Source organism: Vipera ursinii (genome assembly GCF_947247035.1).
Source record: "Vipera ursinii genome assembly, chromosome: 3".
NCBI lineage: Eukaryota > Metazoa > Chordata > Lepidosauria > Squamata > Viperidae > Vipera > Vipera ursinii.
The window spans coordinates 144,088,680-144,103,008 of NC_139516.1; the positions used below are offsets into that span (position 1 = coordinate 144,088,680).

Sequence of the window (14,329 nt, forward strand, 5' to 3'; positions counted from 1 at the left end):
TAGAAAGGAAAGTTAAGGAGCGCAGCCGGCACTTAAGGAAGAAAAAGAAAATGTAGTAAGTATTGGCTGCCGGCTAAGGCAGCCTCCCCAAATGGCTCCATTCATAAGTAAAGGAATGTTACAGGCAAAATCCATTCAGGAGAAAAATACTTCAAAATCCCTTGCAGCAAAACTTACAGCTAACAATAGCAGAGCAATGGAAGCTAACACCAGCCATCAGCCATCTAGAAATTGCCAAAAACTCCTTAAGAACACAAAGCCCACATTGCACAAATCCCAGAACTTCAAAGTCACTAAAGCACATAAGAATCCTTCCACTCTCCATCTCCCTCCCTCCCTGTCTCACCTCCAGCTGATGCTGCCTTTCTTCATTGCTGCCTTTCTTCATTCCTTGTGGAGGGCAACCCCTCCCCCGCTGCATTTCTTGCCTGTTTGTTGCTGCCAGCACAGGTGGCTGCCACAGAAGTTGTAGATCGGCTCATGGCCGGCCTGCTTTATCTCCTCTCCTCTCCCCCCCCCACTCCTCCTTCTCTCCCTTCGGTGCAGCTAGAGCTGACTCTACCTCCTCCCAAGGCTGCTTCTTTTTTTCCTCTCTCCCTCTCCCGCCCAAACTGCCTCCTTTTATAGCAGACATGTCAAACTCGCAATGTTACGTATCGGGAGAGTTTTGTCATTGCTGGCAATGGGGTGGGCGCAGCTTCCGAATAACATGTCTGGCCGGTGGGCCGGCAGTTTGACCCCCCTGTTTTATGGCCTCTCCTGTCTCCGCCCCCCTACTCCTCCTTTCTCATGGGGGAGGGTGAACCAGAAGTGAGCCTGGGGCCTTTGCCTCACCCCAGCCACTTTGCAGCTCCGGAGGACTCTCTCATAGTAAGTCCTTGCCACTGCTGGCTCTTTCCCTCCCCCACTACACTTGGCTAGGCAGGGCTGCGTACCACCTGCCACTTGCTAATGTACCACAAGTGGTACACATACCACCAGTTGAAAAGCCCTGTACTATGTTATGGGAACTCAGTCTGTGAATGCCACAAAGAGACTTACTGAGAGAAATATCTTAGACCTGTCTCTCAACTACTGATTGATACTCTCTATATTAAATTAGTTCCCACCCTTACATCACACTATAATTTGAGAGCAATAGTATCATGTAGATTAGACATGGAAACAGGTTAGTACATTCACAGGAACGTGATTGCACAAAGATCACACCATCCAAACCAGTGTTTCCCAAACTTGGCAACTTTAAGATGTATCAACTTCCAAAACTCCACAGCCAAAATTTTACCTCCCAAGATGTATTTTATTTTGTCATGAACATAGTAAAGCAAAGGTAACCACAATGAGGACTCATAATAATGCTAAAAAAAATGCCTGCAGAGCCTATTTCTTTAGAAACAGGTCCCACCAAGTTCAAATGAGTCTCAAATTTGGTGCATGTAACATCAACATGAAATATCTTTTTGTTTCACAAATTATCTCAACTGCACTCTTCTTACCTCAGTGAGGTATCTGGATGTACTTCCATGTGGGTTTCTAGCCCATACTTGCAAGAGAATTCTTTGAAACACACTGGACATCGATAAATTTCATCAGCCCTTTTTTCAGTTTCACCATTTTGTGGTTCCTCCACAACCTGTTCATGGTTTAAAAAAGAAAGAAAAAGAGGGGGATTTCAAACCCAGGATGCAATTGAAGTTAAGAGTTTCTGAAAGCAGTAAATTTCAACTGGCAAATAATTGATTGCTTTATCCCTCGGCTAAATGTTACAAAATGGATCGATAAGAATAAATCCAAAATTTAACCAGGAATTTCTTTTTTATATTTGGAGATCCATTCTTTGTTGTTGTTGTTTTTAAAAGTCCTCAACATTAAGCAATGTGAACATTTCCTTACAAAGCAATTTAGTTTATTAACTAGATCTTCTGACCTGTTCCACTCCATTTATCCCTTTAAGAGATATTTCACATCACACAGAATATGAACATATGGACGAAATTACTTCATTTCTCAAAGTTATCAGGAAAAAGTGTCTGATCACAATCAATCAATTGCCATGCACTCAGAAATGAAATTTTTCCAAATAATAGTATGCACAAATAATCAAAATGCAGAACTCAAAACAATGCAGTGTCATGTTGACAGAGGTTTTCACTAATATTTTATCATAAATTCGGCCACAGCACATCTCGAGATAATCCAAATGTACACTATTTATTTTATACAGTATCGTTTATTTAAAATCATTTCTTTAGGTAATAAAGGAGATCAGCATAGATAAGTAGCCATCGTCACAATTTAGTGTATTTCAGAGGCTCTTGTTGGCTGAAAACTTTAGGAGCTGAAGAAAAACCCACAATGTTTTTATTTCTTGTCCTGAGTAGTCACTTTGTAAGCATACTGCAGTTTCAAAAGAAGCATAAAGCTGCCTGCAATTAGTGCAGGTTCGCATCCCACCAGGCTCAAGGTTGACTCAGCCTTCCATCCTTCCGAGGTAGGTAAAATGAGGACCCAGACTGTTGGGGGCAATAAGCTGACTTTGTAATAATGCCGCTTGCGGGGGGAAAGCCCTAATAAGCAGGCATATACATAGAATGAAGGCTATTGCTAAGCACATTGGTTTGTGCTTAAATTGTAAGCCGCCCTGAGTCTTCGGAGAAGGGCGGGATATAAATGGGATTAAAATAAAAATAAAAAATAAAGGTAAAGGTAAAGGTTCCCCCGCACACGTGCTAGTCGCTTCCGACTCTAGGGGCCGGTGCTCATCTCCGTTTCAAAGCCGAAGAGCCAGCGCTTGTCTGAGGACGTCTCCGTGGTCATGTGCCCGGCATGACTAGACACCAAAGGCGCACGGAACACTGTTACCTTCCCACCGTAGTGGTCCCTATTTTTCTACTTGCATTTTTACGTGCTTTCGAACTGCTAGGTTGGCAGAAGCTGGGACGAGTAACAGGCGCTCACTCTGTTGCGCGGCACTCGGGATTCGACCCGCCAAACTGCCGACCTTCTGATCAACAGGCTCAGCGTCCTAACCCACTGAGCCACCGCGTCCCTTTTAAAAGAAGTATGCACACCTTCTAAAGCATGTTGTGTGTCTAAAATTACAAACAGTCAATTGTGCATCTATTATACTTCGCCGAGGACCTTTTTTGCTGGACTCTGCTCTTCCTTGTCAGCCTCAGCCTCATGACTGAATTTTCGTTTGGTGGACAAGCGCCTGCGTTTCAGTGGAGAGGCAGGAGTTGTGCTTGTAGCGCCAGTTGCATCCTTCTCATGGATTTTCATATGTCTAAAGTCAGGTGATAAAAGAGTGAGAAGACAAAAAAGATGTTCATTACAGGTTCTGAACTGGAAAGAAGTTCTAATTAAAGTTATACTTGCAAAGAAGGTAATTTCTTGTTTAAGGAAACTCAATCCTAAGAATAGGAGTCGATTCTTTTTTTTAAAATATGATAGCTAATAAGCTTTTCAACATCAATTTAAGATATCAGAAGTATACAAAAGAGCACATTTTCTGACAAGCCAAAGACAACAAAAGTACTTTGGAGTTAGAACTGGGACGGTATTTTCCAACTAAGAGAACCAATATCTTTAATCCTTCATGATCTGAAAGTGTTTTATTATGAGCCCTCATTTCAGAACACAGGATGTAGTCAGTGCAAAGCCCACAGCTGTTAACTGACTCACTAAAGCTTCTTTTCCCTGTTTTAACTTCCCCATTTTTTAACGACCAGACCAGGACGACGTGTCAAGTCATTTGTTCCAGAAACTGAGGTGCAAGAGAAGGAGAGACATTTGGCCACGGTGGTTGTTTGTATATTGTCTCATACAGTTTGAGTTGATGAAAGCTTGTTCCATTATGGCTCCGTGGGGTGTCCAAAAACACTTTAGCATGCTAAAATGCTGGTTTCCACCGAGGCAAATGGAACTATTCATGCTAACAAGGGAGCAGCAAAAAAAGTCCAAGATACGTTTGGTAGAGCAATCAGCTCAGCAATAGTGCAATGACTTTAAGCAAATCCAGATGCACCAAAGCAATACACTGAGCTCCTTACGTTTCATGAAACCCATTCTGTACAACCATGGGCTGGACATACTGGTACTGATTTCATAAAGAGATAAATAAAACTGAGAGAGCAGCAGCATACAAAACCCAGAAACAACTGAAGTATTTTAGTTGCTGTTAGGACTGAAGTTCCCATGGTAATACACCTAAAAAGCTGCGATAATTAAGCAGTATGTTCCTGTATATGTCTTTAATCAGTGTAATCATTTTTATGTAACGACAAATGAAAATTAACATTTTTCTGAACTAAGAAATTCAGGAGGATTTAGAAAATACGGCTTAAATGAAATCAAGATGCATTCCGATACTCATCAAGTCCAACTAAATTCAAAGGGATTTACTTTGTAACAGACATTGATAGAATTACAATCCTACTTTTCCCATATTTAGTCTGCTCTTTTCACAAAAGGCCTGAATCCCAATAGACACAATTTAATTCATTTCCAGTGGGGGAGCCATGTTAATATTTCACAGCACTTTAAGTATGAATCAATAAAAGACTAATAACTTTGTTAAGACCTTCTGATTAATGTTGCTGTGTTACCTCATACATTACTGAAATATATTGTGTGTTGTCTCTAGCACGCTGGGTATAGCACATTCTGATGCCAGTCTTAATACCAAGATTGTTTCACTTTGGTGCTGACTGAAAATATTAATTTTAATTCTAACTAGTCTTATTGACCTCAGATCAACTTTTAAGTCACCATCAACTTACAGTATATTAGTTGTCTATTTAGACAATACTGTGATGTTAATTGTTTTCATCATAGTTTGTTTTTACATGGTTATTATTGTATTTCATTCCAGCATCTATTTTAAATTGAATGTGTTGTAAATATTTAATATACAAATTAATTATTGTCCTGAGAAACAGAGATGATCCTGTTTATCTAAATTTGTATGCTCAAGCAGTGATAAATGATCATGGTTTATTAGGAAACCTAGCCTTATACTAATTTCAAATGCAAGAATTTGAACCTGAGTGCATAAAATCGGGCTATGCATTTGGGGATGAGGGCAAATGCCTTTGCCTTTTAAGTGGCATGTTGAAGGCAATTAAGAGAAACAAACATAGCATTTGATTTCATTGATTTAATGCAGAATAAACTTCCAATATATTTAATAACAGTTCAGAGGAATTTCATTCAAAGCTTTTCATAGCTTTATGTAAGCCTGGAGTCTAAATTCATCCACCTGGTCTAAGAACTACTTATTATCACAGAGAAGATGTTCCAAAATAAAAGAGCCATTTTTGTCACGTATATTAGAAATACATAATAATACAAATAATTTATAGAAGCACATGTCAATTGTGAGTGAGAAAAATAAGGTTCTACACTTAGGTAAGAAAAACCAAATGCACAGATATACTAGTTGGGACCTGGCTCAACAGTAATAATTGCGAGAGGGATCTTAAGAGTTCTAGTGGACAATCCCTTAAATATGAGCCAGCAGTGTGTTGCGGCTGCTAAAAAAGCCAGTGCAGTCCTAGGCTGCATCGAATCATGGTAAGACCACACTTGGAATATTGCATCCAGTTTTGATTGCCCCAATATAAAAAAGATGCTGAGATCTAGAAATAGTTCAGAGAAGATCAACAAGGACAATTAATAAGTAATAAGTAGAACTTTCCACAGTTCTAAATGGAGACAAACCTATTACAAGTTTGATGGAAATATTATATCAGGGAGTTCCCCCACCTCTTCCAGTATATCTGAATAAGAATACTTGTTGCTTTGAAATAATTAATTCTTGGCTTCCGGTTTGCGCGCAGGGCGCTTTTGGATGCACAGGAAGAGCTCTCTCCCTGCCGTCCGATCCTTCTTCATTGGAGGACCCTGAAAAGGTCAAAAGTCACCCTGGAGTGGTGACCACCGTAAGGAGGCCCTCCTGCGATCATGGAAGGGCAGCAGCCCTCCACTTGAATCCAGAGCAGCTCCTTTTGGCCCAAAGAAGAGACCGGCCATCAAGATGGCTGATCATTAAGCCGTTCCCTGCCGAAAGCCAAAAAGCACTACCTAGCAAACAGGTCTGCAACCCGCGGCTCCGGAGCTGCATGAGGCTCTTTCAGTCATCTCCTGCGGCTCCCAGTCCTCTGCCATGTGCAGTCCCCAAAAAAAAGTGGGACTAAAAAAGTTCAACCAATCAATTCAAATATGCAGGGCAGGTGCATATCTCGCCTTGGCTCCACTCTTCAGTCAAACCCTGTTCTGCACATGCACACACATTTTTTGTGGCTCCCAGTTTTTCCTTTTGTGAGGGAACCGGTTCCAAGTGGCTCTTTCACTGTTTCAGGTTGCCGACCCCTGAGCTAGCACAACAAAGCAATCTGGAGGACCTGGGTGAGACCTTACCTTTCTTATTCCCCTAACTGCCTGCCTGTGGGACTTTTCTGAAAATTTTCTCCCCCTTTTTTTGAAACAACGGGATTTGTATACTTGGGGAATAACATTTTAAGCCTTAAAGCGTGGAAGGAAAAAAAATATCTGATTAAGAAAAGAAATTAAGCAATCTTATTTCTACTCATTAAAAAGCTCCTATTTTTGTGGGGATCTACTACCCTATTTTCTGTTTAAGATGTGAATTAAGGAAAACAGAATGGACTAATTATACAAAAGCTTTATATTAATTTGGGGGGAAAAAGAACTTTACAACTTATTCTATATGCTATTTGTGACATCTTGTGGCTAAACGTGGAATTGCAAGTAAACCTTTTGCTTATTGTGTGAGCTGACTGAATAACAGAGCTGTCCTTGATACTATCTTTAAAGATAAGTGTGGGAACACCTGGCACTGAAAACAACTTTTAGGAACATTGCAGGTGGAAAATTATTGACTCTTATTAAAATAGCCTCCATGGAAAACTTAGCTGTAAACACCAACGAAATGGATGACTATATCCCACCATTTAACTACAAATTGATATTGGACACAATCTTGGCTATAACTGAGCAAATTAAAGCCAAATTACATGATAAACCTGACAAGTTAAAGCCACTAAACCAAACTTTCACCTTAAATGATGAACTGACAATTTAAAAACAAATAGAAGAAGTGGAAATTAACATCAAAATAGGAGACTTCAAAGAGCAACAAACACAGCCTACAAAGAACCTTGAAGTCCAAACTCCAACTTCAACTACAAAACTTACAACTCAAAAAACAACACCCGAAGAAAGCAACATTAAGAGTGAAGATATCAAAGGCCTTCAAATACAGTATGTTGAGGATTCAGCTAATCAAACTATAACAGCATTAGCTACTACTTTCTACCTAACCCAGATGGAAATGGAAAAAGAAAAAGATCAGACTGAATTAATGACAACTATACTACATCAAACATCAAAAACTGAGCTATTAAAACAATATTTCAATTATTATAAAGGGGACACCAGCTTAGCAAAACTGTCATTTGGATGGTCTCTTCAGAATCAAATAAGAGGTGGAGGAAGAAAGGGAGACACACTTAAAAATTCAAAGGCACTAAGATGGAAGCCTGATTGGCACAAAAAGAAGGTGAGAGTTAAAAATTTAGACTTATCTCTTTTTTGGAATTTGCAAGGACAGTTTAAAAATTCTCTTTTGATGGACTAAGGGGGAATCTTTAAATATACATACATACATTCATTCATACATACATACATACATACATACATACATATACACACACACACACACAAACTGATTTTACATTTAGGTTTTAGATCTTTAAAGGAAAACTAAATTAAGCTTTTAGAATAAAATTTTGAACTATACTATAGAATTTAGAATCTTATAACAAAAGATAGTATTTTAATAATTGTTGAACGGTTAAGACAAAAAATATTTTTCTAATAATTGGTGATTTGTTAAGATGAAAACTAGACTTTACTGGTAAATCATAAGAATGTTTTGTAATGAACAATGTAAGTTTTGTAGACAAGAGAATTATTCTTTATTGAAATAGGGAATTGTGGGTTACCCAAAAATCAAGCTTTTTTCTGTATATTATAGGCTACCTTTAGAGTATTTTATTGCAATTAGGTAAAACTTAAAAACAGGATTTTCATATGTATTAGTGAAATTATACTGAAAATTTTGTTAATTGACTAGGTCACAACTAGAAATGTATTAACTTGATTACTTTGACTATGTGAAAACTAAGGGAATCAGAGAGGGAATCTTTATTGATGCAACCTGAACTATTTACAAACAACTTGTTATTTGTTACTTTTGACTACCCAACCACCATATTGCTTCACAAATACATGTATATGTAAATATTAAAAAACCAATAAAACTTGTAATAAAAAAAGAAATAATTCTTGTGGTAAAAGTAATCTTACTTGAAAGCCATCTTAAGAGTTTCATATAAACCAAATGTGTGACCAGTTTGGAGGTTATTGTTCATGTGCGAGTTTATTTTCATATCTGTCAAACCATAAGAAAAGCGCTGCTGAATCAACCAAAGACGTATTTAACCCAGTATCCTGTTTCCACACTGGGCCACCAGAGACCTATGATATCTAACAGCAGGAGATAAATACAATAGTATTTTCCCAAGGGGAGTCTGCAGCAATTATGCTGAAAAGCATATTGTCTCAAAGGTCAGGAGTAATGTAGCTATTATGACTAGCAGCCATTGATAAATTTATCCTCAATGAATATTTCAACTGAATCATTCTTTCTACTTCTGTACCTGTAGTTTAATGCTAAAAACTTAGCACACTTACTGTATTTTTCAGACCATAAGACGCACCTGACCATAAGACGCACCCAGTTTTTAGAGCAGGAAAACAAGAAAAAAAATATTCTGAACCAAATAGTACCGGTATACTAAAACAGGGCTTTTCAACCTTTTCATCCATTGTACCACTTTTAGGACAAGGTAATGTCCGAGTACCACCAGTGGCCCAGCAAGGTGTTAAAAACTTGACCTACCCCCAAAAAAGAAAAAAAAAATGATACAGGTAGTCCTCGACTTACAATGATTCACTTAGTGACTGTTCAAAGTTACGACAGCACTGAAAAAGTGACTTATGACCATTTTTCACACTTATGACCGTTGCAGTATCCCCAGGGTCATGTGATTTACATTCGGATGCTTGGCAATCAATTCATATTTATGATGGTCACATTGTTGCAGGGTCATGTGATCGCCTTTTGCAACCTTCTGACAAGCAAAGTTAGTGGGGAAACCAGATTCACTTAACAATCATGTTACTAATTTAATTTCTCTCTCTCCTTCTCTTTCTCTCTCTCCCCCTCCCTCTTTCTTTCTCTCTCCTCTCTCTCCCTCTTTCTCTCCCTATTTTTCTCTTTCCCTCTATTTCTCCCTCTTTCTCTCCATTTCCCTCCCTTTCTTTCTCCCTTCTCTCTCTCCCTCTCTATTTTTCTCTTTCCCTCTTTCTCCCTCTCTCTCCCTCTATTTCCCTCCCTTTTTTTCTCCTTGTCTCCCTCTCTCTCTCCCTCTCCCTCTCTCTCTCTCCCTTCCCCTATTTCTCTCTCTTTCTTCTCTCTCTTTCTCTCCCTCCCTATTTCTTTCTCCTTCTCTCTCCCCCTCTTTCTCTCCCTATTTCTTTCTCCTTCTCTCTCTCCCTCTCTCTATTTCTCTCCCTCCCTCTCCCATTGTCCCTTCCTTTTTTCCTTTCTTCCTTTCCTCCCTCTTTGTCCTTCCCTCTCCGTGTTAGAGCAGTACCTGTGGAGGCGGCCCTGCGGCCTGGCTTTCTCTTGCAGAAAGCAAGCTGAAACGGAGCGAGGGATATTGACAGGAACGCGAATTGGCCGATCTCGTGCTCCTGCAATCTCCCTCGTTCGGTTTCAGCTTCCCTTGCTACAAGAGAAAGCAGGCTGAAACGGAGCGAGGGAGATTGCAGCAGCGCGATTTGCGTTCCTGGCAATCTCCCTCGCTCCGTTTCAGCCTGCTTTCTCTTGTAGCAAGGGAAGCTGAAACCGAGCGAGGGAGATTGCAGGAGCGCGAGATCGGCGTTTCTCAGCACGTGCCGATTCACGCTCCTGGCAATCTCCCTTGCTTTCCACTTGCGGAGGTTGGTGTTGGCCATACGGATCACGTTCGGACTATAAGACGCACCCTCGTTTTCCCCCCTACTTTTTTTGGGGGGAAGTGCGTCTTATGGTCCGAAAAATAGGGTATTTATGATAGGTAAAATAGTTGCTGCTCTCAACTGCTCCGCTGGAGCATCTTCAAACCAGCTCCTTGTGTGGGAAAGAAGAGGAAAAATCACCTTTAGCCCGCTCACCCCAACCCACCCCCAAGTTCCCTTTGCTGCTCGGTTCTGTTCTGACCATAACTGCTAAAAACAGCACTATTTCTTGCCATTTTAAAACTGTGCTAATTATTGTCACTGTTAAAAACAAACGGAAACCCTCTTCCCGACCAATTGTATATGGTTGTACCCACTTTGCAGTTCCAAACCTTCAAAAGAAGGGGAAATTGTTCACCTATGTCTGACAGCTTTTGTAACAGACCCAAATCCTTCTGATTTTCTAGCATTACAGTTAAGTTCTTGAATTACAACCATTCATTTACTGACCGTTCAAAGTTACAAAGGCACGGGAAAAAGAGACTTATGTCTGTTTTTCAGTTATGACCACTGCAGCATCCCCATGGTCACATGATCAAAATTTGGATATTTGCCAACCGATTCACATTTATGACGGTTGCTGTGTCCCAGGATCATGTGATCACCTTTTGCAATCTTCTGACAGGCAAAGTCAAGGGGGAAGTCAGATTCATTTAAAAACTGCAGTGATTCACTTAACTGTGGCAAAAAAAACCCATAAAAGGAAGCAAAACTCTTTTAACAACTGTCTCACTTTGCAACAGAAAGATTAGGCTCAATTGTGGCCATAGTCGTATTCATGGAAATTTTGTTTCTTAGAACATAAAAAAACCCCGAAGAGTATATGAGCCTCTGCATATGAGCAAGTGGCAAGAAGTTTTTACAGTATGTCTCTAGAAAGCCAAAATGTGTGGCAAGTACCTCATTAGTCTCAGTGCTCAGATTTGGGGGTGGAGCGGTGTTTTACACAGTCAAATCTACTAGATCTCCTGATTCATCCTTTTAGCAAACAGGGATTTTTCAACATCTTTACCGCACTTTACCACACCCTACAATGAAAAAGCATCCTAATCATCTTCCTTCAGGGCTTCCAGGTAAGAGGAGAACCCTGGTGATTACACAATGGGAAAATCTTAACAAGACTAGCAGCAGCTACACACACACACACACTTAAATATATAAAAATATATTTAGCTACATATATATATTTAAAATATTCTTTCCTGAAATAGACTCTGGTCCTTGAATTTTGGGTTCAAGAACATGAGCTAAGTATCTTGTTTCAGCTCATAATTAATGGGAGTTGGAAATAAAACAAATATTCCCAAATTAGAAAGAAAATGACTTAAGTGAGAAAACTGAAACAGCCTAAGCATACACCACCATCTCTAAGGTGCTTCTAACTAAAAGCTGCTGGTTAAAATAATAATACCAAAAAAAAAGCAACCAGATTTTTGATTTTGATTACAAATGCTAAACTTCTTTGGAGCTAATTTACACGTCAGTTCAGGAGAGAACGGATAGAATCAAACATCCTTCTATCTCTCTCTGCTGGCCATTAACAGGAGGGAGTCTATCCTAGCTACCACAGAGCAGTCTTCCTAACCTTGGTGATTCCAGATGTGTAGCCTTCAATTCCCAGAATTCCTCAGCCAGCATTAATTATAGCTGAGAACTCTAGGAATTGATCTAGAAGAGCAGGGGTGGGGCCCTTTTATGACTTGTGGACTTCAACTCCCACAATTCCTGAGCCAGCCAGTTGAAGTCCACAAGTTATAAAGGGGGCGTCGTTTCCCACCTCTCCCCTAGTCTAGAGCCAGGAGGGCATTGAGGAAGGACTCAAAGGAAGACTCAAGCATAGTTTGGATAATCCTATAGGGGGAGCTGAAAGGTCACCTCTTCCCCACCCACCCCCCATGTTAAGAGAGGGAAGCACTAACTGAACTTGACACATTGATTTGCAATGTATACAGAAAATTCCCTTGTTCCCAAGATTTATGGGAAATCCTAATATTCACCGAGTCAAAACTGCAATGCTGAAGGATAAAAAACAGAAGAGTGCATAGATCTGGGGAAGTTGCAGGACACATTTTTAAAACGATTGCAAGCAGAGGAAAAGAACTGACGCATATCGACCTACACATGATAAGCAGGGAAAAGGAGTACAGAATTGACCCTAAGCAAAGCTGTATTTCAAGCCTTCTCTCAAATGGAGATAACTTACAATGGAGACTTTCTGGCCTCAATGGTCTAGAAAAGGGCTTTTCAACCAGTGGTACGGGTACCACCTGTGGTACATTGGCACCTGGCAGGTGGTAAGCGACCATCCTAGAAAAGTGGCAGCAGGGGAGGGGAATGAGCTGAACCGGTGGCAGCACCACACAAGCCTGAGCGAGAGATGGCTGGAGCTGCAGGGCTGTCAGGGCTCAGTGGAAGCACCAGAATCAGCGCCAGGCTCCAGCTGGAGCTGGGCGCTGATTCTTCTGAGTCCAGAAGAAGCGCCGATCAGCTGGAATGTTGCAGCATCTCCAGGGACTTATGATTTACATTCAGACGCTTGGCAACTGATTCATATTTATGATGGTCACAGTGTCCCAGGGTCATGTGAAGTGACCAAAACCTGCTTCAACCACCCAGCATGGGGGGGATAAAAACCGAACACCCCACCCCCACTCCCGCTGCCAATCCTCAACAAAAATGCTCACAACAATGAAAACCTCGGACAGGAGGAAGAGCGCCGCGGGGCGGGCAGGCAGGTGTCTTGCTCGGCTGTGGCTTGGGGGGCACTTTTTTTCAGTGCCACTGTAACTTTGAACAGTCACTAAGCAAACTGTTGTAAATCGAGGACTACCTGTACTTCATCACTTTTTTCCTCTTTTTTTTTGGTCATCAAGTTTTTTACACCTTGCTAGGTGACTGATGGTACTCGGATGTTGCCATATCCTAAAAATTGTACAATGGGTGAAAAGGTTGAAAAGCCCTGTTGTAGAAAGAAAAGTCAGATCACATGGGGTCAATATCAGTAAAGTCTCTACCTTGAAAGGCTTCAAACAGCACTAGAGGCACACACACACACACACACCAATTTTTCCCCATCCATTTTGTTCAGTGGAAAGACTAAACTAAATTTTCCCCCTCAACAAGCATATTTTTTTCAGCCCCAGAGAGGGAGTGGAAATTATGTGATGACATAACTGAAGAGGACAAGACTCATTTGGGTAGCAGGATTATGTTTAATGAGTCTTCCGTAAAGCTACCATAGCTATTTAGAGTTTAACTCAACAACCAGAAAGGTTTTTTAAAATCATGCCCCTAAAAATAGTCACATATTTTGGTGATCATGGAGTCTGCAGGAGTTGAAGAATTCTGGTGTTTTCTAATATTTCAGCAGGGGGGGGGGGGTGTTGTGTTTTTTTTTTTAAACAAATCTGGTTTCCAGCTCACACAGCCTTTAGACAGTATTTCCAAATTTTGAGTTGAATACCTACTTTTGAATACCTACTTTTGAGTTCACAAAATTGAATTCCCTGTTCTTTTAAAAACCAAGCGCCGTTTTTCAATCAACTGTGTTAAGAATGGGTAACACAGTAAATGCATAATTCTCCTGGGAGAAACTGTCGGCCAGCCCTGCCCTTATGCAGGATGTTCTATTTTTCTCATTGCTCCCCAATCAGCTAGCATTCCCTGCCATCAAGAACAGCTTTCCTTACTAGTCTGCTTTAGACCTCTTTCCCCTTTCCAGATTTCACTTTTTCCTTTTGTTCTTCCACTTATTTTAACCTGCTGCAGCCTCTCTGTTAATTATCACCTTACGCAAACAGCTCCAATGAAAGAATCCTTATAAATTTATAAAGACTCTTGCAGTTAAAAGATTTTATTGGTGGTATGGGGGCGGGGGGGGGGGAAGCTGACCAGCAGTCTACAGGTAGAAAACATTTTTTACGACTATGCTGGTCAAGGAAGTACAAAATTTGACAAAAAGAAAGGATGGAAAATCCAGTTGGCACATTCGTTTTGGTCGTTGTTGCTGTTTCACTTGGACACCAGATGAAGGATCAACTCCAATATCCCCCCACCGGTACCATATCCAACCGGTTCTGCTTTGGCATGCCAGAATGAGTAAATATCAGAATGTACCTTTCTTGTCAGTTCTCTTTTAAACAAGACCAAGAAACTGTCACCATTAAAAAAAATAAACAAT

General features: G+C 40.5%; 1 protein-coding gene across 1 annotated transcript in view; it reads right to left on the reverse strand.

Annotated features, from left to right (window-relative positions):
- The window catches only part of RREB1 (ras responsive element binding protein 1), a 171,883-nt gene that overhangs the window by 39,732 nt on the left and 117,822 nt on the right, over positions 1–14,329 (reverse strand). The window contains exons 7-8 of the mRNA XM_083359954.1: positions 3,142–3,286; positions 1,497–1,633 (exon numbers count right to left, since the gene is read on the reverse strand). Of these exons, the coding sequence (XP_083216080.1) occupies positions 1,497–1,633; positions 3,142–3,286 (282 nt within the window). The remainder of the gene's footprint in view (positions 1–1,496; positions 1,634–3,141; positions 3,287–14,329) is intronic.